Below are 27,509 nucleotides of genomic sequence, written 5' to 3' on the forward strand. Positions count from 1 at the left end.
AATATGGAAGTATGTAGATTTCTTCCACTGATTCCCATTCTACAAAGAGACACTGTTAGTTTTGAAGGGAGAATTGTGCATGAAGATCACTGTTTAGATGACCAGGCATGGAATGTAAGAAATATCAAGCAAAAATGTAAAAAAACATGCATTTCCTTTTTCGGCATAAATGAGCTCTGATATTCTATGTATTGACTAACGGTATGTCTGTTTTTAAAGGTGAAGCTGTGACGGGAGAATTATCAAAGCTCTTAGATGAAATCAAATTGTGCCAAGAAAAGGAATACTCTTTTGAAGATCTGTCTCATACAATATCTGATCATTATCTGGACAATTTTAGTAAAATATCAGAGGAAGAACTTATGACCAGTGGAAGCCAATCCAAGCTTAATGTAGTAAGTAAGATGGGATACAACGACATTATATATACATATATATATATATTTTTATGGCACATTCAAGAAATAGTACAAGAGTAAGCATAGTACAAGCCTAACAATATAACAGTAAAAAAGAATATAGTGTGCTCATTATATATTATATTCATGTAGAATTTAATGTTCCCCTAATTTTATAAAGTTATTGTCTGAGAGACCTAAGAAAAGCTTTTGATGGCACCACTAATATGACCAAAAGCTCAGGCTAGTTTGTCTTTTGAGCATGGGGAGTGCAAGGAGATGGTGTTTTTTTTTTTGAGAAATCAATTGAAATCCGTGTGCTTAGTACCATACCTGAGACTAAAGGCTTGTAGGATCTAATCAGAAGTGCCCCCCAAAATAAGAAGCTAACCATCTTCAGTTATGATTCCTACACATTTTATTTCCTGGTAGTTAATGGTATTAAAGACTGAGTGTCTAATACTGAAAATTGTTGTGGTTCTGATACTTCAGTGATTTTCAACTGCAGTTAAAAATTTAACTTGATTAATACGATTCCTGTGAATAAAGTCCTGTAGGATTCATTTTTTCATTACATGGTAACAAGGCACTTTTTTTTTTTTTTTCTTTTAATTGAATTCTCTTCCTCAGTAAGTAAAGTAAATGGAATTGCCCAGGAAATAATGCATGGAACAGAGCGAAAATATTAAATGCTAAATTTCAATGTGTTTGTTTTTTTTTTTAATAAGTTAAGAACAATTATGCTCATGTGCAGGGAGAAGCATAACAAGTTAAGGAATTTTATGTGCTGAAGGATTTATTACAATATGTGTAGACAGAATGAAATTTACAAAGATGGTTAGCTGCCCCGAAGTGCAGTAGCTACTTTTATAAAGTCCTTCTACATTTGAGCAATTAGATACGTAACCCAAATTGAAGTCAGTCTAAACAAGGTACTGAACCTGTTTAAGCATTTTTATGCATCTTTTTAGTGTCTCTCTGTATTCAGGTGGTAACTGCTATTTAAATCTGCTCAGCTGCTGTTTTGCAGGAAATGTAATCCATATAATTCTGTCTACTTGGAATGAAATTTTTAGTGACCTAAATGAAATAGAATGTGAATAGGAAGTATTCAGCCAGTAAATCTGTAATTTACCTGGAGCCGGTAAATCAGGCAAATACATTTGCTGAGATTTTATCTATTTGTTTATTGAACCAGAGGTGTAAACAAATCTTCAGAAACAGGGACTGGTTAAAGCATATTCTGTCTCTTTCCTACTAGCGAAACAAGCTTTTCTTTCAAAGAAAACTAGAATCAGGGTGATTGTACACACTCCAGAGCATGTTTTCCCCTAGAGTAGACCCAACTACACAGGCTTATATATGGAAAGAACTCTGCTTTGATGTGAGATTTTGCTGTTTGATCTAAAAGATCCATTTCATTTTTAAAAGTATTTTAAGGTTACTAAGTCTGTTCAGTTGCTGCCTGGCTGCCTAGTATCCAGAAACTTTGTTATCCCCAGTTTGACATTCGGTCTTATAGTTTGGGCAAGTGCTGCCTTCCCTTGGTGTACAGACTCCCTGTGTATTGCATGGGTGATATGAAAACCCACAGGCTCTGTAAGGAGCCATCCAGGCATCGTCGGGAAAAAGCACTGAAATGAAGAGAAGTGTTTAGCTCTGGTGCAAAGGTTAACGTTGCCAACTATTCTGGGGGCAGAACCAACAAGCAAGGTGGTTGTGAAGGGTGGAATGAAGGGCGATAACTGAAGAAACCTAAATGGGTATTTATATATAAGAATGTAGATATACAGAGAGAAAGAGATAAGTAGAAACATATATAGACATGGAGAGGCATAAATAGATTCCTGGATATGTATTAATGAAGAGAAAGATTCTTACAACTTTTTTCTGACTTCAGTTTTCTCCTTGCTGGGAAGCTTCCATAAATAATATCAGTAGGGTAAGTGGGGACTCCTCTGTTTTCTACATCCATTTAGCTCACATTCATTGCTACTGCATGTGCCAAGACCCTTTGGAAGCAGGGGCAGCACAGGAGTGTGGTGACACTGGAGCACAGACTCTTTCTGCCTGTGGGACAGAGTGTTGTCTTTCTCTTTTACAAGTGAGCACTTGCTTCAGGTTCAAATCAGTTTTTCCCCTAACAGGCATTGCTGATTGAATCAAGGCAGTGTCAGCTCTGAGCTGGTGCAGAAGTCAGTTCTCCATTGGTAATGTATCAGGTGATGTTATGTCCTGGACAAATGTTGGTTCCAGAGATAATGATTGGTGCAAGCTTTTGAACTTCTGTAATCCAGTGATCTGAACAGGTTCCAAAACCTGTCATGTTGTTTTTTGAACCTTGAGAGATTCTCCAAAGGAACTGGCTGCTACGAGACATCATATCCCTCCCTTTGCATCATGCTATTCTTCAGAGAAATAGGAGGGCAAGGCTGGGGAACTTCTGTTGGTAATAGGAGCTTGTGAGTCAAGACCTGGTCAGTTGGAACAAGGACCATCAGCAGCCACCTCCTGAAGTTAGCTAGCATGGGCATATGAAAGAGAAAGCTTCAGGAAATGGGGGATGTTTGCTAGCTTTTTTTTTTTTTTTTTTTAACAACTGGTTCTTTTGAAGAGGACCAAATCACCTGTGGCACTGCCCTGGCTTCATAAAGTTTAGATTGATTCAGAACTGAAGAAAGGTAAGTCTGTCTATCTAGTACGCAGTTTGGACTTCTGTCCTGTTATTTGAAAGAGCAGAACTCGCTGTTTTTGTTTTGCACAAGGATACTGGGGATGCTTACTTTTTAATGCAGTAACTGGACCATAAAAGGCTTCATCTGGAAAGTGGGAAAGTGGGGTTCAGTTCTCTCTATGGAATAAAGATGGATTTAACATCACATTTACAGTCTCCCAAATAAAAGGTCTGAGTTGATCCCCTCCAGGATTCTTTGTGCATTTGACAGCCACTGGAAAAATACCAGTGCAATCCTGACAGCATGACTTAGGACTGCATATTCACTAGTAATTCTGTTCTGTCTCTGGCCTCAGATGTCTTGCATTGTTTGTTAATCAATGATAAAGCATCTATAGAATACTACATTTTCTTTTGAAGAAGTTGTGTGTTAGAACTCTCTTAGGGCAAGGACAGAGTTGAATCCAGTCATCCATTTGGCAAGTTGTTGGATGAGTAGTGATCCAACTACTCAACATGTTTTTCTGATATGTTTGAATTAGTGGACTTCAACCTTCAGTACAAGCTTTTTATCAAATTTTGCATTGAAAAGACTACATGTTTTACTACAAGTTTTATTATGTTTCTGTTGACCAGGTGTATGACTTGCGACATAAGGCATTAACAAAACCAGAGGTTAACGTGTTTACAGTATCTTAAAGTCAAATAAGAAGTGGAGTTTACACAGCTCTGATGTCAGGTGAAACTGAAAAGGAGGTTCCTAGATAAAAATTTTTGGTTTAGTCACCTTAATTCCAAATTACAAGTCAGCTCTGTGTTGACGTGAGTAAAAATGCCCCCACAGCACAATTCCATTCCAAAAGCTGAAAGGGAAACTGGATAAAATTTGGAGTTCTGGAAGAACAGTTTGTGGACCGTGCTATCTTCCTGAATAAGAACAGAGGATAAAAGCTTCGAATGCTTTGAATGTTTGTTAAATAGTACAAAGTCATGAGAATAAGTATTTATTTGAAGAGCACATTATTAAGAATAAACTAAAGAAAGTTAAAGCTACACCAGAACCTTTACAATTTTCAGTGCTTGATTTTGCAACTCTGTCTTTGTTTTTATGTACTTCTGATGTGCTATCATGTAAAATATTCCATATTTTCTTAATCTGTCTTCACTAGTCATTAAAGTAAGTGTTGTAAAAGTTATCACACAGCAACCCCCTGTTCATTGTCTCCACAAATTAAAGGCCAGATTGAACATAATTTTGTGTCTGGAAATGGGGGTCATTATGCTATTTCGGAGTGAGCTCCAAAAAGGCGTTTATATATCTAGGCATCATTTCAGTTAGAATTGAGCATTTCTCTCAAAGGCACATACACTGGATGGAGTTGATGTTGGATTCATAGATTTTTACTCCCATTTCCCTTCTGCCTTATTTTTCATTTTGCTCATTATGACTTGAATATAATCTTTAGCTCCTCTGTGCATGCAAAGACATGGAACGCCTAGACAGCTGCTGCACAGGTGAGCTGGGAGAGTTTTCTATCTATGTATTTGTTCAGTGCTGGCATATTACATAGTACAATTTTACTATGTTTGCGAAGTGCATTACTTTAACTCCAAATAACTGGGATTTGACTGTTCAGCAAATCAGAAAATGAACTGTGCTTCCAGAATATGAGATGGGAAAAGATGTAGGAAAATCCTTGATTGTAACAGTTCAGTTAACTTAGGAATTTCTTTTTAAAAAATTAAACTGTTTTAAGTATGATTGCTAGCAAAATCAGGTTTTCACAATAACCTATAGTAGTTTCAGTTTTCAAAAAAAGTATAATTTTAGAAGTATTTATTTTCCAATAGATGGCAGTCTGGCTCAGTAATTTCAAGAACAAAAGCAGCCATCTTATATAAGAGTTTTCCAACTTTTTTCATTGCTAGGTTAAAATCATGCATTTTTAACACAGTTGATAGTACAAACTACTTTAAAATGTCTCTAGTTCGTATAAGAAGAAAAATTTTTGAATATCATGGCATGCATTTAAGCTACAAACTAAAATCTCAGGGCTAAATTTACAGGTATTTTATTACATAGAAGTTACATGTCAAGTGTACATTCAAAAGATCTCTGTGAATTCTAGAGCAGGTAAGAAAATTTAAATGGGTATAACTTGCAAACCAAAGATCCAGAAGAATTAAGTGTCAAGAAAAAAAACACAAGATTGTTGCAGTGTATATTGTGAGGAATCTTCCAGAGCTCCTGCAAGTAAAATGCTTTGATTTAGATTCCTCTGCTCTTGGAGTACTAACAAACATCATTATCCATTTTTTGTCACGTTTGGGGTTCCTGTGTATGTACTCCTGTGGGAATGAATTGTTCTAAACATGGTATTAAAAACACAAATATGCTTTTTTATTATGATGTACTTACTCATTGTGTTTCTTAATTTAAAAACAGTCAGTAAGTTGAGATTTTTTTGTGTGTCCACATAAGAAAAAATTCCTATAGATACCAATGTTATGCTACTTTTTGTTTGCATGTGTTTGCAAAACAAAAAATAGAGTATTAAGAACTTCTGCACTCCCCTATGCATACATGTGCATGTATATATATGCATATGTGCAAGATATACATGTTGGATACAATACATTTCAATCTTTTTCTTTTGTAATTTTGATAATTTAATGAACATTATTAATTGACTCAATCAGGTTTATCTTATTCTGTTCAGAAGGTGATTATATATTTCTAATCCTCAATTAAGAATGAATATGAGAAGTGTTGTGTTCCTTACACCGTGAGTATAAACAAATATTCTCCATAGTTGGAGTTAAGGAACAACAACAACAACAAAAAAAAGGGCAGAGAAATTTTGAACTAATTTTAAAATAATAAAATTCTGCCAGACACACTAAATAAAAATGAAGCTCCAAATGGAATTATTTTCTTCAGATCAGTCGTCTTAATCTTGTGTGGTACATATTTGCTTGCAATGTTTGCTTTTGTATTTATGCTATTGTGTTGAGAAGCATAATACATAACCTATATTATAGATTTGCAAGTGGAAATGCAGTATCTTTGGATTTGTGACATGAGTTCAGACTAAAGAAGATACAATTCCAGAAAATGCTTTCGTTCTTTTAAGATTCTACTTAATTACCTGGAGTATATACTGAGAAACTTGTTATCAGGTGCCCCCATTTTTTTGCTTACAGAATAAAACTGAAGTACTAAAACCATGTAGGATTATAGGGGCTGCACTACAGAGGGATTTCTCAGAAGTGGCAGCAGTACATCTGATTAAATTTAATGTGGTTATATAATAGATAATAAAGGCTGGCAGCAGTAATTTAAATTTAAACATGAAAAAAGGTTCTGTATAGTCTCAGGAAAAAGATTTGAATTTCATCACAAGAATATAAATGTCAATTTATCCTTAATTCTGTCATCCAAAAAGGGAAGTTGATACTTATGTACACTCAGACAGAATGAGAAAAATAGTCTTAAAAACTTGTCAGATTAACATTGTTGGAAACCCTGATGGTACGCATTCAAGTGAAGATTCACTTTCAGCTCCCATGTCAGAAAATCAAGGTGAGGTTATATAAAGACAATAAAGCTATGATTATGGATTTTTTTTTATGTTTAAAAGATTTGAAATGATAGAACTGTGTGTTTTGGAAATAAGTTAGTTTAGAATGAATATATTAAAGTTGAATACAATTTATGTATGGTCCATTATTCTTATCTTTTATCTAATACAAAGAAAAATTAATTTAGATGAAAAGCACATCCACAAAAATTTGAAAGTAATTACTTTTTATTTTGCAAAGTAATAATCACTGGAATTTGTTGAAGAATTTTGAGACAATTTAGTAGGATTATTTGGGGATTCAATAATACTGTGTTGTTCTTTAACACAACATTTAAATAAATAACGGGTGTGCTGAAATAGTATAATTGCTGAGTGATTGCTATCTTGGATCAAAAGTGGCATCTTTGACAATATCACACACTTGCATATAGGCATTATTTGGAGAGTGAGACAAAATTCCACATGATGATGATGGGCAAGCTAGAAGTATGTAGCTGATTGATGAGGATAAATTAAAAACACATTCAAGAACAAATTCGGTTACTTATTTATTAAGGAATATTAAGGAATTTATTATGGAATAGTAAAACATTCTGACCTTATTTTTTGGGACTCCATGGAGAGAAGCAGGTATATTTTAAATTATTTAATATACTAAAAATTACTGATTTTGATAATACATCTTAGCTATAATTATTTTCACATTTTGTCTTTTTGATGTCAAAGAAAAAATAAAAATAATTTTACCAAGGGTCAGTGTTTGGAATACTTTACTTAATTCCCTTTTTATGATAGTGATAGATAATTTATATATTGCCAAATTATGACATGGAAAGGATATTGTCTTGTTGATCCCTAGCTCTTAGTTCTAGTTTGGTTACAAATCTCATTTTACAAGCAAATGCTAAGTCTTTTTTCTGTTGGAAATAAAGATATGAAAGCCATCCCTCACAGGGTATATAAACCTTACAAATTAAGATTCCCTTGTTGCAAAGGTCTACCCACTCTCTGAAGATAAGATTATATAACTTTATAAATTGTTTTTAAAAGCTACCACCCAACTGAAAACCATCTGTCAGTTCCAGTTTCTTATGCACACAGTGGTATTTCCCACTGAGAAGAACTGTTGTTGCTGTAATTTGTTTGATCAGACATTTATAATCTGACATCCAGTACCAAGCATCCACAGTTTCTGTCATCGGGTATGGTACCTTGCTATAAGGTACTTTACAAAATGGTTTCTAAATTCTATCTAAATATGAGGTAGTCATTGTAAAGAAGCAGAGGGAAACATACGAACTTCATACAAATGTTTGCCCCTTCTGTTAGTTAGCTTACCTAGCCAAGGGAAGTTCAGACATTTCTTTGTTATCCTTTCCTAGCCTATGTTCTGCAGTTACTCAAAGAACTACAGTAGGTTATTTTCTATATCTGTAAGTTATGCTATGCTTCAGTACAGCATCATAAAGATTTCTTTGTTGGAGGGATCCTAACTGCAACCGGGTGGAACTCTACATAGAATAATTTGCCCGGTGGCATGCTTCACAGCCAACTAAATTAGCCTGCAGCTCCCTGCTGCTGTGATTTCTGGTAGAAGTATTGCTAGACAATCCTCCAGTGTGCTGCACAGACATACCCTGTGAGACAGTCAGCACTTATTTAAGAATATAAAATCCCGAAACATGACAACGATTTAAACTACATGGAGTAAAGAATAACTAGGGGGAGGTGCTTGCCAAGCCACCAGTTCATCTAATCTGTATTAATAAGTACTACTACTTTTCTGCTATAATGGTTTTCTGAATATTTAGTCAGTCTGCCCAATTACATATGTGTGGCAAATTCCTTGACTCAGATACTTGCAGGAAAATAGCTTACAGACATATGAATCTTTCTGAATGTAGTTAGGTGTTTACCTTGCACTGGTGTGTAAATTTATCTAATCCTTTTGCTCCAATCTGCCACAGTGTTTACCTCAATAACCCCTGTATCAGGATGTTTTGCAGAACGTGTGCGGTATGTATAGGTATTTTCTTTTATTTCCCAAGTATATACTTGCATTTATTCTTCCCTGGTAAAATCTGACAGAGCAGAAAAGAACAAATAGTTTGTGCACATCCTCCATAACTTGGAGTACTTCAGGCTTGTTCTTTCTTAAAGTTTTTATTTTCCTGACTAAGTAATCCTAGCATTTGCAAGTTTATTTTGTATGTAAATCTTGCTGTGCTACCAACCACTTTGCTTGCCCTGCTGTGGACTCTTTCATTCTAGCTAAATCTCTTTTACATAAGGATCTCAGATATGGGGGTAGCATTTTTTTCCATATAAAGTCATTATAATATAAGCTTTTCAGATCAAAGAGCTTGTTTGTTTTCATGGCTATAAAGCTGTATGTAAATTTGGGATGTTCTGCAAATGATTTGTACTACTTTATCTACTTGAGAATCCTGTAGGACAGCTATGTTTATTAAATTAACCACAGCAGATCCTTGCATTTTTTCACAAAGACCATTTTAGATCAGAGACTGTCATACACTGTAGTAGTGCGCACATACGTAATTTGAAGACTAATCTCTGTGTCATTATACTCAACTGGGTACCAGAGAAATCTACTAATCTCAGCAGGATTACCCAGGATCTGTAGACTATCAGAACCAATCTTGAGATCATTTTACCAATATGAAGAATATTTGCTTTAATTAGATATTTTGTGTGTGTGTTATTCAGTGTTTAAGTGAACCTTCTTTTTCATCCCCGTTTGTGCCTTTCCTTTTCACTTTTAAGCTGCCTGTTCCATTGTGGGCATTCTTGCCAGGTTTATGCAGCAGAACACTTGGCTCTTCTTTTTCTTCCATACTCTCAGTACCCATTATCCTGTGAGTGTGCAGTACTGAGCAACATGGTGTGCATTTTTAAGTTACAGTTTCCAGCTTAATTTGGGATTTTCTGAGAGAGTTTCAGTCACTTCTGAAAAACAATGAGAAGATAATGCTATGAGATTTTCATCTAGAAATGTGATTTTGCAATATTAACTTCAATGACTTTGTGTCATACAAAAATAAATCATCAACAAGACTGATGACTTTTGCTATTACTGCTAGCTATTACTGCTATGACTGGTATCAGTCAACAAAGATATTTCCTTCAAGCCTTGGCTTTCCCTAGAGGCCTGCCAAAAAACTGTCATGGACTCACACTCTCCATTTCCCATGGGTTTCTCCTCTCCTCAGACTTTTCTCCAATACTTCAGCCAAAATGAAGTTTGCAACTTCTCCCTCACAAGAGAACAAAAAGTTTTTTTCAACATGATCTTCCTTTTTTTTTTTTTTTCCTTAAAATTCATTTTCTTCCTAATCAATCAGAGTATCACCAGCACAGATGTAGAAACTCCAAAGGTACGATTCAGCTGTACAAACATTAAGTATCTCATGTCGCTGCAGATACACAAGGTGTCTTTTGCATGAGGCTAAAATGGGCTCTGTCATGCTTTCTGGAGCAGTGATTAAGGTTCAACAGCTACCATGCAGTGTCTAAAATAGCACAGGATGCCTGTTATTGGCAGCTGAATCCTTCAAATCAGTTGCATAAACAGAGACATCTAGTCCTGTTCTAGTCAGCAGCTGAGACATCTTCATGGGTCTCGCAGATGTGAAAAAGGGCTTGGAAAGTTGTGATGTTCTAGAATTGAAGTTAGAGGCAGAGTACCCAATGATGGCACTTGACCTCAGTGTAGAGGCAACTTAATCAAGACCCAAATGTCCATCCAGTAGATGGGCAGTGTTAACAGTAAGGATTCAGAAATATTTGTGAAACTTTAATAATCCATTTGAGCAATAGACTATGTAACTAAGTATGAGACTGACAAAGAATGTGAGGGACCTCTCTAAAATATAGTTACATTTAGCTTTTAGTTTCTAAAAACATATTTAGTCTCTTTGAAAAAAATAGTTTTGGTAGTTTTTAAAAAGCATGAGCTTGAATGTGTAGGAGATTTATTTTTCACAGTCATATGTAGGTGTTTACCATAGGGCAAAGGTAACTGAGTTAATAAGGAAAGAAGGAGAATGAAGTTGCACCAGGGCAGGTTTAAGTTGGATGTTAGGAAAAAATGTTAGTTTTAGGTAGGATGTTAGGAAAAAATTCTTTACTTAAGATGTGAAGTTTTGGAACAGTCTGCCCAGGGAAGCAGTTAAGTCACGATCCCTGAAGGTCTTCCAAAAACATGTAGATGTAGAGCTTAGTGATATGATTTAATGGTGGACTTGGCAGTGCTAGGTTAAAGGTTGGACCAGAGGGTCTTAGAGGTCTTTTCCAACCTAAGTGATTCTATCATTCTATGAAAGCTTTCAAATGTACTCTTTTCTATCCCACAAACTTAAAACAAAAAGTAAATAATTTTAGAACTTTTTAGCATTTGATTTTTCTGCATGTTACATTGGTAAGTTTTTCTGTAATATTTCTAGAACTTTCCCTCTGTTGTCAACCAAACCAGTGCAGGTTTGGTTGTGTGTTTTAATACGTGAGAATAAATGAGTGTTCTACTATACAACAGGAGACAAATAGTAGAGAAAAAATGATAAAATTCTTAAATGCCTTTTGTATATACCTGAAATCAACATTGATTTCATGTTTGCTCCATTAGTATAAGAATAAACTCATTAAGTTTGGAACTGGCAGATGAATAAAGCCTGATGATTACCATCTGATAGGAAATGCATGAGAAGAGTGAAAACCATATGGGTATGTCTCTCATATGTTTTCTGTTGTGAGGGGAACAGCATAGAAGTTTTGTCCTTATGGTCTAAACAGAAGATGGAGTGTACAAATCCATTAAAGCTACGTGGGTCCCTACAGGATCCATTAAGGGATGGAGATAAATACCAATGTATTGTTTCACTGTATCATATTCTATGATTCTTTTGAAGTTGAATAAGCAGGTACTTTCTTAGCAGTAGCAGTCCCAGTTTCCCTTGTTCCCTTCTTCTTAATAAGAGAGAAAAGGATACGAGTAATATGAATGGTCACTATTTTGCCATACTTCAGAGGGCAAAATCCCACGATAAGATAACACAAAAAGAATGTTTTCTTTAAAAAATATTTAGTAGATGAAATTAGAACATTTGGGCAAATGGACATTTTTGTACTACTTGCTTAATTTCTTTCCTTTTTTTCCCATCCTGCTTGCAAAAAACACATTCATTTTCTCCTTGACACATAAAAAGAGATTAAGTATGTTTGTCCTTAAATCTTGAAGTAGCTGACCACTCATGACATAGAGTTTCATTACATTCTGTTGATAGATTTTTTTAGTCCCTGTGAATAAGCTCAGCAAATAGAAAAAGAATGACAGAAAAGTACATTGGACCAGATTCTTACACCTCCCTAAAGTATGTGATCAGGAGTAATTCAGAGTTGAGGGGCAACTGCATGATTTTTACAATGCATTAGAAATGTTTGCCCATGGAATTAGTGTAGATCAACAATGTACTATAAATGCACTCCTTAGTCTTTCTCTAACTTTCCTATATACCAAAATCCTAGTCTGAGTTCAGTGGTATAACTTTTTGCACTGAGATTAGAAGCAGAAACTAGGGTTACTTGGCCATACACACATATGTTTTTACATTGCTTTCTCTGCTTTTCCAGAAGGATGTAAGAGTTGAATGATTTATACCATTTTTGATAATCTGTTTTCTTTTCTCTTGTTATCTGTCCTTCCTAATATTATTATAAGCCTCAGTTTAGTGCCATGAGGGAAAATCTCGGAAGAGGCTCTTCATTTTTATTTGCTTCAGTAGTTATTTGAAATTGAGCAGTTTCTATTAATACTACTGTTATTATTTCTGTTGATATTGGTACTTTGCCCAATATCTTTGGAATATGAACTATTAAAGCCCGCAAAGAAGCACCCTCAGCACTGCCAGCCAATCTTAGACACAAATCATATTAAAATGTAATAATGTTTTATTCCCATGCTGAACTTTCTTTTAATTATCAGTAGTTGATTCCTTACAGGTTTTGGAATATTTACTACCCTGCCCTTTTCTCTGTCCAGAATGGTGTTTCCTTTAAGGAATCTCAATAATTTTACCATATTACTGATTTAGTCATAGATACTTCATAAGAAGTAGTATTGCGTAGGAGTTGTAGGTGAAGGCATGTCACACTGACATGATTACCTTTTTTTTTTTTTTTTAATGGTACTTTCAAGACATTGTATGATCATTGGCTAAAGAAAGAATTTAAGTATTAGCTCTTAAGTTACCGAGGAGTATGTCTGGAAAACAAAGTAAGGGTGTACTTGTGTTGGGGTAGGTCTGTCCATACTATGTTGAATATACCACAGCTAAAAAGAACAGTATAGAAGAGAGAGCGTGGGAAGAGCAATGAATGTCCTAAATCTTCTGGTAGTCCTCATTAGTGAGATAACTGCAATGAAATGACTATTTTAATTATACAAGACAGGAAGAAGCAGCAGCTTGCAGTATGTGAGCTTCATGCCGGTAGTTTTTCTTGCCATCCATAGCAAAACCTTTGCCTTCCTAGTGAAGACGATTTTGAATTCTGCTTCCACATATCTTTTGAATTAAGAAAGAGTAGGAGTGGGAGACAGGATTTAGCTGGACTCTGCGTAAGTCAGGCTGCACAGAGAATTGTTGACAGTGCTGGTCAACATCGTCGCTGACAAGAGATAGTTGATGTGCTATTCAGCATCTCTTATGGTGTGTGTGTGTGTATATATCTGTGTAATCCTTTTTTTCACCTGTAGGAGAGTCTGAGCCCTTGTACATTTTACTGAGATCAAAAGGTGGATTACTGTTTGACTGATCTTTTCCAGTTAGGCCTTCAACTTTTGTAGCCCACTGACTTGACTGTCAAGTGGCGTCATCCAGCTGATTTTTAGTTATTCTACTGTATTGTTTTTATATTGTATTTAGCATTTAGGTACAATATGAGAAACTGCTGGCAATTTGTTACTAATGGATCTAAAGATAATCTAGTACAAATATTCTTTAAGGTCTTTTTGATTAGCTGCTCTTAACCAGCATTCATCTTCAGATAGATGACTCAGTGCTGTATATAATTCCTCTTTAGAATGGCTTTGTCTGCTCAGGTATGGTTTTCTCTTATGTCCTTCATTAAACCAACAGCATCTTAATGGAATAATAACTGCATTTTCAGTAACACACTTTTACTGAGAATATGTATGCTAAATAAAAAACTGCACTGGAGGAGTAATAAAGTGGTGACTTCTGCCTACTCAGTTACCACCTGATTTTTCCCCTACTTTAATTTCTGTTCCTTCTGCTCTATTTCATGACAAATAATGTATTTTCTATAAGTTTCATCATTCTGCCACCCACTTACCCACCTTCTCTTTCACAACTTTAAAAAAAGAAAAATACATGGTTTACAGCTGATTTGCTTTGCAATTACATTGCACTGAGTTTTTCAAATGTTATATGATAACATTCAGATAGTATAGGGATGTTGAATACAGAGATGCCTCTGTAGTTATTCTCCAAGCAGTATTTTCTTTACTTTCTGTGACATTTAAAGCAAAAAATGCTGGTCTTTGCTTTGAATTACATTTTTATTCTTTATGAAAAGTAAACATGCTTAAGCTTTTATTTCTATTTAATATTTCTGAAAATATTAATGGTCTATTTTGCTTTTCTGCAGGCTCCTGTACCTTTCATTGTCAGTTTTTCTCAACTGATACATGAATTTTTCACAGTGAGTCACATTTTGGAATGAGTCATGTGCATATAAACACAGTCCTTGATACAGGGAGACACATAAGCCTGTCATTAACATGAGAAATCCCATTAACTTAATTGGAACTATTCATGTGCTTAATGCTTAAGACTCAAAAAAAGTTGCCAAATTCATGCATTTTTGCATAGCCTACATCTGTGTATGCCCATTCTACATACCAACTTAGGTCAAACCTCCTATGCCTGTGGGATGGGAAGGCATCCTTAGAAATGCATTTCTGTTGCACAGAGTGTCATTGCAGACTATATGGCTTGCTGGACTGAATTCCCCCTTGGGGCTTTATTCTTCAAAGCGATAAATTCTTTTTCCATGGCCAAGCGAAGCTCTTGAAGTGCTTTGATATTAGGTAATATCAAATCAGTTATTTTCAGTTAATGCCAAGTATCAATACCAAGTATCAATAGCAATCAATACCAAATACTTGGTATTGATACTTGGTATTAACCGTGCAGATAGTATGATTTACAAGTATTAGGTACATGCTCAAAGTCAGGCAAATGCTTAAAAGACAGTTTCAATTTGTTTTACCTAATGTTAGGAGGAAGAAATTAGTTTGGAAGGCAATTCAGTCCTGTCCCACAGGACAGGATGGAGGAGATGGAGGATTAGGGTGGAGAAGATAAGATGTGAAAATGCCTGTATGTTCATATGTTAAAGACAACTAGTTTAATCCATAGATTAAACAATACATAGATTAGTTTAATCTATAGATTAAGCAAGTAGCTCAAATGAAAGATTTAGCTTTTAAGCAATTCTAACTAGTTTAAAAGAATGATGTTTTAAATTCATTTATGAATCAGGAACATGCATATTGCAGCTTCAAGTAGCTTATGCCTTTTGCAGTTAATTTCCCACTGAAAAACAAATGCAGTTATGCTTCCAAAGATACCAAAAAAAAAAAAAGATTCTATAGGCTTTATATACTACTTTATTCTTAAATAATACCTGCTTATTATAGCTAAAATATAATTTCTAAAAGCATTTGGTGATCCATTCTCATTTTTTCAGTTTACTGAATTCTTGAATTTTCTGCCATTTGAAAATCTTAATCTACTTTGAACTGAATGTGGTAATCTTCATATGAATACTACTTCATCTATACGTATATTACAACATTCACTTCAGAAGCTTTCACCTGTAGTGAAAAATCAATTAGCCAAGATTGACCTTTTTGTTAGTATATAAACAATGCTGAATAGAGGGGAAGGAACACTTCCCTTGAATGATTAATTTCTTGGATGCTCATCATGATGGGTATCAATAGCACTTTCTTACTGAGCAGCAGTAACTGCATAACAGTAACATTTATGTACTTTTCAGCAAATATGTGAATTAATCATGTTTGTCCAAAGTTTTTAAATATTTTACTGTTGTTATGTATAGTAAATGACTGTGAATCAACTGACCTTGTGGTGACTTCCAGTTACAGTAATTTCTTTCCAGGTTCAGACATGATTGTGCTTGAGTTCAAAGCAGTTGACTTCAGACAAAGTTTAGTTTTACAGAACTGCAAGCAAAAAAGGCAGTCATGTGCTGCTTGGCTGGTGTGCAGTGGTGCAGTGGTCAAGATTCTCCCTTCAAGGACTGATAAAGCTTGTTCTTTCAGAGCACTTAGTCTCATATAACACTGGAAAGGGTCACAGAATATCTCATGCTGATTCCTGATGTAGCTCAGCATCTCTGCAAACTTGCCTCTGTGGTTTTGGTATAGCCAAGAAATGAAGACCGCAAACTTAGCAACTGTCTTTGAAGTTTGAGAAACTTGGGACATGCTCAGCATCTCACAGGGATGGTGGCAGAGGCAGACACAGTACAGTTCTCCAGCGTTCAGCTGCCTTAAGTACAAAACCATCCTTCTCCTGTCATCCCATTGCTGAATACAGGAAGTGAAATCAAATTCTAACCACACTCATAGCAAGGCTATGATGAAAGAAATATAAAATAGGAACGTATTTGTGAAAGAATGGCTGCAGATTTGCAGTGCAAGATGGAAGACAAGATAATGAGGATAACAAATAGAAAAACACCAAGCAGGGTGCCTTGGGGAATGTGGGAAAGGTGTGCCCAGGCTACCAAAACATTTCACCATTGTTCTGTCTGCAAGACATAGCGTGTCTTGTAAATGAAGCTTCTCTCTGCTGGGATCCTTACTGAATCCCAGAAGGGTACATTTGGTTAATGCAGGGATCCTGCTGTGGAAAAATAGTTATTGACAGTGTTATATTTCATTCCCAAATGCTGCTTTTTTCCCTTCCACAGCCAGCAAGCTATTCCCTGGTCATGGCCTGGGCATCAGCAAACGAGCATGGGGAGCCTTCTGGCCACGGGAGCAGTAGCAACAGAGCAGCCTGCTCAACCCAATTTATAATGGACAGTTAGAAACAGATTCCCTCTTTGAGTTCCTCACTCAGTATAACATAAATTTAGACTATCAGAAAAAGAACTGCAGTGTTTTCATCTTCATTTCACAACATTATTACATAACCTTTGGGCCAGATGAAGGAGAGGCAGAAGCATGCCTCTGTCTCACAGTGGTTAGGATCATAAGAAATATTTGCATGGTCCTATGCTGTCAAGTCACTTCTTCCAAAGAAAACTGCCATTGAATTAATTGTTCCAGACTAAGTGGTAGCATTTAGATTACCAAATGTCTGGTTGCTTTCTGCCTTCTATAAGCAGAAAGAGATTGCCTTCCAGAAGAAGAATTGATTTTGTCCTTGCTGCTCCATTTCAAAGAGCGTATTTTTCTTACTATGCAATATGCTGCAAAATAAACAAAATGTTAACGTTAGTGTCTATGGTGCAATACCAAATGGTATGTCCTGTTATTTTATATCCCTAACTGTTTTGCTGATGCTGTTCTCTTCTGGTTGGTACTGGCAGAAAGGGTATTTGCAGTACCACAGCAGCCAGATGATAGTTATGCTGAAACAGAGATACAACAGGTAAAGAAAGCTTTTGATGTTTGGTTTTAGAGACTACAGGAAAGTCTCTTCTCTATCCTGAAACCAGGGGATTTAATCACATTTGCCTACCACTGACTGGTACAAATTTTAAGGTAGAAAGCAGTCCAGTTTTCATTAAAAAATCAAAAAAACGGGGAAGAAAAGGAAGATGAGAGGTTTCATTTGATTTAACTGTATTCATAGAAAAGACTTGTCTAGATAATAAGGTCATATAGTAGGCAATTGTCATCTGTAAAAAGGAATGCCAAAACTTTATGTATGTTTTATACATGGCGTAACGCTTTTTAAGCTGTGAACATGGTAGTTTTAAGTAATAGTTAAGACTGAAGGTGCTCTCTTTTTCTTTTTGTGTTGACTTTTAAGGATGGAAAAGACTTTCTCTGTTTTTATTTATATATGTATTTTTAATTATTATTATTTTTTCCATCTGTACTCACTATCCTGTCTGTTGCTAAATATTAGCTTGTTCTCAGATCAGGAGGGAGGTGTCAGGTTATTGTGATAGCCAAGCTGATGTACACAAACCTACTGGAAGAACAAATAGCTGTTTTACAGAATAAAATATCCTTCAGTGTAAAGTTTCCTACAGGGAAAATTCTGCCATTTATGTAGATGGAGACATAAAGAAGAAGACTTCCATGCCTAAATTTTCAAAGACATTATCTAAATACTCATCAGATATGAGAATTAGAAGTGATGCGTCAGACCCAGTGAAGTCTGAGGAAAACTTGCCTCTAATTGTAGATCTTACTACTCTCTTACTGCTATATTCTTATACTTTCTCTTTTACATACACAGAAAATTATTTATTTTATTATTCTGTTTATTTTATTAGCAGTAGTCTGCTACTGCTTTAAGTAATTTTAATACTTATTTCAATGTTCTAATAACAATATAGCTGTTTTTTATTAAATGTTTTATTTTGTATCAGCCTTGTGGTTCACTATCAATTACTCCTTTTTACATATGATATCTAATATCTTTTAAGATTTTCTATCTGTTTTGTTTGAGGATATGTGATATTTATATTCATGCCTCTTGTAGTTTGCACAGAGTTGGCTTTTTGGAAGCTTAGTATTACAGGTTATGTTGACATCACCATTTCATAATGTCAAATTCAGTTAATTGAGCAACTATGATCTAAGTGGCATTTTCTAACTACATTTTCTGTTTCTTTTCCAAGTCAGAACAGGTATTATAAAAGGTTTGTAATTGTGTCTGTTTTTCTTCAGGTGACAGAAATCTCTTTCTATTTATTTCATTTTTTTTTTCCTGAGAAGTGGGCATAAATAACCTCAATTTCACTAAACCTCTCCCCACAGGGCTATTTCAAGGCTTCCCAGCAGCGCACACAAAATTAGATTTTCATGTCCAAAGTATCTCTGAGGAGGCAAAATTAAATTTACAACATAACAGAAAAACGAGGGAGTTCTGAGAAAGGAATGAAGGCTGGGAGAGGATAGTAGAAAACTGGGTGGTCTGGATTGGGGTTTTTATGGGCTTGTGTGACAGTCTGAGGTCCGTGGACGGATTATAGATCTTTCTCTATCTCATATGCCTCCCCCAGGTGTCTCCGTCTCCCTAGTGTATGCAAACCCAGTCTGTCGCATTTGGGGGACTTCTGACTCCCCTTTCTCTCATGCAGCCTCCTTCCCTTCTTTGCAAATGCTGCTGTCCTTCCTTGCAGCAACTCCTACCAAGCCCTTTTTGCCTGTTGTTTGGGAAGAATGGGGCTTCTAGCAGCAGGGAAGGGTGAGAAAGCTGATAGTGGTAACTGTTTCTTGGTCCTTCATATACATTTGTCCTAATCCTTCCTTTTTAGTGCTTTACCTGTAGCAGAAGAAGACAGAAAACAGTCATTCAGTATACAAAGAGCCATCCCTACTCTTCAGTTCTCTTTAAATTAGCCAGTATCATGTCATAAACTGGATTGTCTCATGGCATCAGAGTACTAGTCAATGTATTCCAAACATCTCAAATGAATTTTGACATCTGCTGCTTTTTTATTATTATTTTTGATGCCCAGGAGATCTGACTACATAATATTTCCCACTTTTCATCCATATTGACAGCATTAATTTCAATTTCTGTGATCTCCGTTCTTTCTCTATATACATAGCATCAGTGTAAATAATACAACTCTCACTCATTCTGCTTGTTTACTTTTTGTTGCTCAATAATATTTTTGCTATAATGATTTTCTACTCTGATTCTGTAATAGCTAAAAACTCATATGTTCTCCCTTGAATGATTCAAATGTATTGAATTTCATTATCCATCCTCCTTTGATTGTGTTAAGAAATATCTCTGATTTTGTGTTTATTTTTTGCCTTTGGAAAGTGAATTGAGTATAATTTTTTTCTGTGTCCTTCGTCTTTATCCACTTAGATTGGCTTTTAAGATGTGTGTTACAGGCTTTCCTGTACCTAGCACTGCTGCAGTTCTTTGCTTTTTGCTCCAGGGGGCAAGAAGCACTTTATTCTGTGATCCAGCAATTCTGAGATTTAAAATACAAACATAGGGCAAACACCATGGAAGATGGCATCATAAATAGATGGGAAAGACTCATAGTCTGCTTCCTTTGTCTATGCAAATGCAGAGCAGTAATAGTCCTTCACGACCGACACCGTGCAGAGTTAACCCAATCCTTTTAATAGTCCCTGTAAGAATACTGGTTGCTACGGCAACACATTCTGTGGTACCACTTGACTGTCAAAATAACCTCATAAAATATCATGCTAAGAATGGTTTAGAAATTGACTTTTAAAATAAGAAGTAAATAAATCCACCTAACTTTAGAAGATATGGCTAGATTCAAGGAGTCTGCAACAAGGGAACAACCATTTCCTAAGTGAGGGGAATCAGACTAGTGGAGATGGATGTGTCGTGTTTCTCATCCATGTGAGTGAGCTGGCATAGAATTTAGAAATATTTATTCTGCTTAAGGTAATGGTATACCGACCACATATGCGTATAATATGTTAGCACAGGAGTCAAAGGTTAAATGGCCCTCAGATGGTATACAGTTTTATAGTATTTGCTTTTGCAGTGCCTTTGCTTCGCTTACTCATATCCATCAGCTTGTATTCATCTTCAGAACTGCTGTTGTTTCTGCTCTTCCTTTCCCCCCTACATTTCCTTCACCTCTACATGCCCTTTCTTGCAGCATACCCCACACTCCACATATTTCTATATTCTATTGGCTAAAATAATCTGCAGTTAAGTGGTGGTGGTTTTTTTTTTTTTTTTTTTTTTTACTTGTGGGCCTCATAACAGTGCTTTAGAGCCTATGTTACCACCACATTAATAGATGTGGTCAGCCATTGTCTCAAACAGTATTATGTTGGTCAGACAAAAATCCAGCCACTTCTGAAAGCTTGTTTAAGATAAGCACGCATTCTTAGAGATAGAACTTGGCATCTGAATATCAGGTAGGCTGCACAAACAAATGTCAAGCAGGCTGGAACAGCTATTACAAATTCCAGTTTAAATATAGACAAAATAATTATCTGTGGCATAAAATTCAGTTGTGAGTAAAACTTGAAATTTTTTATTGTCATGATTTTTTTAACATGAGATTTAAAAAATCATTTGTAACTGGTTTAACTCTCCTCCTTTTTCTCCTGAAATCAACAGAAGTTGCTATTGCGATTCATTTAGTAGGAGTGAACTATCCTGTGTAGCAAAAGAACATAAATAAATGGGAAGTGTCCACTTTTTCTGCTTCCAGCTGTCATTAGAAAGACAGAATACCAGTTTAAGCAAAGCTAGCATTATTCCTTTCTAACTGAGGCCAATATAGAAACCTTAACACTCACAAATTAATAGCATTTTCTAGTACCCTTCAGCCCTTCTAGTCAGTGAAAAAATACATTTTAAAATATATATATTTTTGCCAACATAATAAGCTAATGTGTCTGCTATTGGTAAATGTCAGGGGAAAAAAAAAAAAAAAAAAAAAAGAAACCTCATTACTTTGACTGAATTTAACTTTTTTTTTTTATTTTATTTTTTTTTTCCTGAAAAAAACTTGGACTTATCCAGGCAAATGTTTTTGTCTTCTGAACACAACAGATGACTGTTGAAACTAGATCCTCTCAGCTATTATTTCCCTCTAGAAGATAGTAATTTTTTTTTTTAATGTTAGTTTTTATTCTCTCCAGGCTGTCCTCAACTTAATTTTAATTTAAAATGAAGTAGAAATTGCCAAATACCTGATAATGAAGAAAATAAATACACATTTTTAATGTATATTATTATATTCACTCATATTTAAAGTATAATTGCAGGTAGCTCAACACGCACCATCTTGAGAAAGTGTGATTTTCATACAACAGAATAATGATTGAGTAATTGCTATGTATTAAAATAGGAGGTTATCTTTTGACATTTATAAATGGGAATCTTTTAAGCTCATTTCATTAAGTAAAATGGTTCTTTGCAATGTATCACTATGTTTAATTTGAAAGTACTGTTTCTTTATGCACAGAGGCCTGCTTCAACATGTTTATCAACAAGAGAGGAGGAAGAAGACGATGCAGGTGAAAACACTTGTGGTCCTTCAGGTATATGGGAAGCACTGACACCTTGTAATGGATGCAGAAACCTTGGATTTCCCATGCTTGCACAGGTATATGTTTACCTATTCATCCTAAAGCTTAATAACTACAGAATAACTGCTTAATCTCTTCTGTGCCTTATCTCTTACAGTTGTTTATAGACTTGCTTTATTCACTTCAAAATTGTTGCCTTCAGTCTTCATTTTAACCTTAAAATCCAGTTTTAAAATGAAATGTTGAGTTTCAGTTTTCCTGTTGTAACACTTATACAGCTGAGTTTAATATCGACACAGTTTGATGTTTATTACTCTCATTTTAGACAGTTTTTATGTTGTATAGCTTTCTCTTATGATTCAATTGGGAAAGACATTTTGCGGTCCACAGTTTCCTTTGGGATAAACACTCTATTTTTGACCAGCTTCTAATTAATATAATGATATTTCAGCTACTTTCTTTATAGAATTAATTAAGGTCATCATGCGTAGCTCTACTGATGTAAGAGTATAGCCTAAGTCTTCTCTTTGAAGATTATGTAAGTTTAAAAAAAAAAAAAGTCCCCTAACATTTTTGAATGCTCATGATATTACAGAGAAGAATAAATAAAAATGGGCAACATACTTGGGTCTAAGTCTCAACAGCTCAGAGTAGACCAGTTTGCAGTATCCACCAATGCATGCCAACAGCTGTGTCCTAAACAAACGGTATTGTACTGCTACAGAACAGGATGATGCTTATGGCTGCTTCTGGGTCTCCCTTGTTCTCTCCCTCTGCTATAGTTTAGTGTTCTAATTTCTGTTACATCTTTCCTGAGCTTTTCTTGTAGCATTGAATGGAGGCCTGCCAAACTTCTGTTTAGAAATGTCTGTTTTTTCAGTTGCATCCTTACTTGGCACTGCATTTAAAGAACTTTGTCAGATTCTTGTGTACCAGATTGGAATTACATATCCTGTCTCACCACACTTTATACACTGTTGCTTTCATACCATGACTGTACGTTTTATTCCCCTTAGTCTCATGCGACTTGCACCTGTTTGAAGTCAATGCTAAAGCTTCCACTGCAGTCAATGGAAACAGGATATGACAACTAATGTACTTGAATAACAATGAGCACTGCCCTATCTTTTTATAAGCAGTTTTTGTACTCCTTTCTGTTTTCAGTAGCTGTTTTCTACTTCAAACTATCTGTCATTTTAGACATTTGGCAAGGTATAGAGCTATTGGAGTCACCCTGATTAACAATAGGAGCCCAGTAATTCCTAATTCCTTATTTTGAAGAATTTGTTTCAAAAAAATATTTCTTAAATGAAACTTTTCTTCTCTAAGTATGTATTAGCTTTGTCATAATTATTGTTAAACTTTCTATGATGAACATGTGTACCATTTTGGAGTGATTTCCTGATTTTAAAGAACATTTTGTTTTCCTAGTTTCTTTTTAATATATATATATTTGATATATTTAAAGAGTGTTATAGAATTGAGGAAAGCATTTGAATAATAGAATAAAGTTAGCTTGGTTGGCTCTTTCCTTTTCATAAAGAGAGATTAATTTCAAGAAGGATGTATATTGTAAGGTAGTCACTGCTGAATTAGTTTGATTCTTTTTATTTAACTTTTAAATTCAAGTTCACAATAACTTTCTTGCTCTGAGAACTAACAACATTTTTAATTATGGATACAAAAAAGAGTATATTTAATCTCTGCTCTTTCATGAAATGACATACTTTGTTTCTAGCTCATTTCTCTCCATAAAAATTGAAGATGGAAATATTATTTTTTTATTATTATTTGATTTTCTTTCTTATGCAAGAAAGGAAAGAAGATAACTAGTGAGAAGCCTCAAAATTACAAGCCAGTGAATTCAGCTGAAAAGGTGTGCAGTTTTCTAGACTATTCAGTGGGATCTTCTGCATTCAATTCAGAATGCAGCAGAGAGTATCATGTTCAAAGGGATCAAGAACACAAACTTTTTTATTTCAGTGTTTATAATGACTTTATAATGAATATGTTGAATTAGCCTGAAAATAATATGATGGATAAAATCTACAACAGTATGTTTTAGGTAAAAGTACAAAAATGTATTTTTGATACTCAGGTCAGGACACTACCATGTCAAAAAAATTCAGATTTTATCATGAAGAAATAAAAAAACGTAATTGGCTGTATGTCTTCAAATCCATACTTTATTTAGGAGCACTAAATAGTCAAAAGGCCCTGTGAATTACTCTACAAGTTCATTTTTCCAGTTCTCTTCCAGTTAAAAATAGATTTTACAGTTACGTAATTATACTGTATTTTCACATTGAAGGAAACCAAACAAAATTGATCCTTGATTTGTAAAATGGTAAAATGAATGTGAATTTTAGGTGACATTATGACAGTATCCATCTATGACCTTATGAGTTAACAGTATTCATTATGCCAAATAGAAGAACAGTTATCTCCTTGACATTCGAGATCAAATATCTCCTTGATTTCTTTATGGTAGTTATGAAAAAAGGCTTGGCTGGAGATATGATATGTATGTAATTTCTGTCCATACAGTGCTGAGAAGTGTCATTTTTAAAAAGGGCTATTAGAGAAAGTTCTGTGTAAATTGTTTTAAAACCTAACATAATAGTAATACAGGTATTCTCAGAAGTGGCATAAGCACCTCTCTTTTGCAGTCTCACAATTGGTAAAGTTCTGGAAGAGAATGATGGAAAAGCTTTACGTCTTGTAAAAATTTCAGTGTTTTAGAAATTCCTCAATTCTACATCAGAATGGAGTTGACAAACAGCTTCATCCACCCCCAAAATAATCAAAAGCCAGACAGCAAGGATAGCCAGCTGGATTCTGGGAGACTGAAATTTAAATACCTCTTCTTATTTTAGCAGGCTGCGAATTCCACTTGTAGTTTATGATTTATGTTACTGTGTGTGGCTGCTGTTTTTTTTTTCTTCTTTTTTTTTTTTTTTTCTGAAATTAATCTTTCTCTTTGAACAGAAATTCCATCCTTGGTAAAATTGTTACATGCATTTTTGTGAAAATATTGACTTCCACAAATGGGTATTTTATATCTGAAAGAACCTTTCTTAGGAAATTCCAGATTATATATTCTCTAACTGTCAGTCAGTACAAAAGAAAATCCCTTGTTCAACCTACATAATTGAGTAACTATTTCCTACAGATTCAGAAATTTCAAATAATCTTTAAGATAAGCAAATAGAATAAAAACAACTTTGACAATGTTAAAGCATGTAAACCTCCACTCTAATATTCTAGCATTCCAGGCTTTGTTGGAAGCAGTTTACTTTGCAGTGACACAGCTGTTAAACTGAAACTAAACTTTTATAAGTGGTATGATAGTATTAACACCTCTCCCATGGATCTCCAGTTCTTGTAAAGTCTTTCTGCAGTAACTACCAAGATTTTTAACACTTTTTACGTTTGCATGTCTTAACCAACATAAAAATATGAAACTAATGAACATTTCCTCCCATCCAAGAGCTGGAATAAAAGAATATATTTCCTATACAGTTTTCTCTCAGACTAGCAACAGAAGTAGGAGCTATGTGACAAGGTATAATGTTTAGCTGGAGAGATCTCACTATGTTCTAGGTGAGTACCGGAAAGAAAACTGAGATATGATCCTTAAAAAAATAGTTTTGAGCAGTGCCTGATAATCATATAAAAGCTGGAAGCAATGTTTTGACATTGTTATTGACCATCTAAATGAGGAAGATTTCATGAAGAGAGTGGTAATTGAGCTAAATATATAATAGGAAAGTTTAGAGGTAGAAATAGCACAATCAGTCTAATATATGTGTGGGTAGTTATGAGGATCTCCGAAGAAACACAGGCTGTTGGGACAGAGTTCAGCAGATATCTGGGTTGATTCTACAGCTTTATTTATGCTCTTGAAGGAATGATCACAGAACAGGTAATGATAGTAGTGAAGTAGGAGCAGATGCTTCAGCACAGTAACTGACCTTGACTACAAACCTGCTGAGACTGCTAGTCATATATTGTAAGACTGTACCACCACATTGTCTGCAGCTTGTTAATTAATTATAGTGATAGCTACAATATAACTGTAGAAACACAGCTACCTCCTTGGTAGCAGTCAGACGTTTTAGTTTCTGAGCTAACGTGTCACAGGTCATATTTTTAACCTGTCACGCTCCCATGGTTGGAGTGGGAGACTGACTCCTCTGAAATACAACCTTCAACTCATTTTTCCCAGTCTGAATTTCAATGTTTCTCATCCTAATCTGCTCCTTTTCAATGCGTATGAAAGTTTTCATGGAGTTTACATAGATAAGCAGAAGACTACAGAGTTATGGTCATTTTTGGATGCTACTTTCTCATCTGGTTGAATTTCAACTCATATAAAACTTTTTTCAGCATAGTAGAAGGCTTGTAAATATCCCTATATCAGAACAGCCTGTAATAATAGATAAGGGCTGTGGATGTGAATCTCTAAAACAGAAAAAAAGATGGAACTTGATCATATCTACTGTGAGTGCTCTAATTCCTTTAGTACTTTTTGCAAGACACACGATCCTAACAGCCTCGTTTAAAAATAAAAATTAAACAAATTCCCCAAACCTGTTTCCACTGTATTCTGGTAGTAACCTCATCCACTAGGTGTGTGAGGCCTTTTCTCAGGGCAGGAAGGATCACAAAATCCTAGGGAAGGCAGTGTGCTTCTATTTAGATACTGTATTTCTATCTAGATAGTTCACAAGTGTTCAATGACATTTTGGTCTATCTTATTTTATTGTAAACTAACATTCAGAAAAAGACCATACAAGAACTTGGAGGTGTGCTGTGGTAAAAGAGCTGGGCCTAAGCTCTACCCTAGCCCAAGCAAAGCCTGTATTTTGTTGGACGTGCATAGAAGAGCTATACCAAGTTCTACCCCTTAACAGAGAAACATTCAGTGCGCACTAGTAAAAAAGACAAAATGGCATGAAAACTACAGTTTTGTGTGATTGGAATACACTGCTTTATTCAGTATGGGGATGTCATTGGGGTGCACCGAGGTCTGGCGACTCCCTGGGTGTCTGAGTGCCAAGGAACCATGGGGTCAGCCCTCAGGTAGCAGGGCTGGTCCTTGCCAGGCAGGGCCTCACCACCTTAACCCAGTGAGGGAGCGGGTCAAGCTGAAGGGGCAGCTAGGGGTGGCCCTAGGGCAAGCACATCCAACAAGTTTAGAGTGCTGAGGCAGGTCTGAGAAGCCAGAAGGTCAGTCCGTCTGTTGGGGTCAGGATCAGGTCTCATGAGGTTAATCAGGAACCAGGGCCAGATCACGGTGATGAGGCAGGTCTGAAGTCTAGCTGCGAAGTCAGTCTGCAAGTCGGAGTCCAGATCAACAGTGTCGTTGGGCAGACACAGATGTGGCACAGCTGTGGCAAAATTAGAGACTGGCACTCCTGCAGCTTTTCTGAGACAGGAACTGAGGGCCCATGGCTGAGCTGAAATGGGGCTCCTGGGCCCATGGACTCAGGTATGGGAAAGGGCCCCAGATGAGGCTGTTCAGGGACAGTAAGGCCAATTGGTGCACTCAG

At 35.6% G+C, this 27,509-nt stretch overlaps 1 protein-coding gene across 3 annotated transcripts in view; it reads left to right on the forward strand.

Annotated features, from left to right (window-relative positions):
* Positions 1–27,509, forward strand: part of ANKS1B (ankyrin repeat and sterile alpha motif domain containing 1B) — a 439,810-nt gene that overhangs the window by 88,824 nt on the left and 323,477 nt on the right. For all 3 annotated transcript variants that reach the window (XM_035551795.2, XM_035551794.2, XM_050708106.1), the window contains 2 exons: positions 220–395; positions 21,891–22,031. In XM_035551795.2, the coding sequence (XP_035407688.1) occupies positions 220–395; positions 21,891–22,031 (317 nt within the window). The remainder of the gene's footprint in view (positions 1–219; positions 396–21,890; positions 22,032–27,509) is intronic.

This window comes from Cygnus atratus, chromosome 1, assembly GCF_013377495.2.
Source record: "Cygnus atratus isolate AKBS03 ecotype Queensland, Australia chromosome 1, CAtr_DNAZoo_HiC_assembly, whole genome shotgun sequence".
In the NCBI taxonomy this organism is placed as follows: Eukaryota; Metazoa; Chordata; class Aves; order Anseriformes; family Anatidae; genus Cygnus; species Cygnus atratus.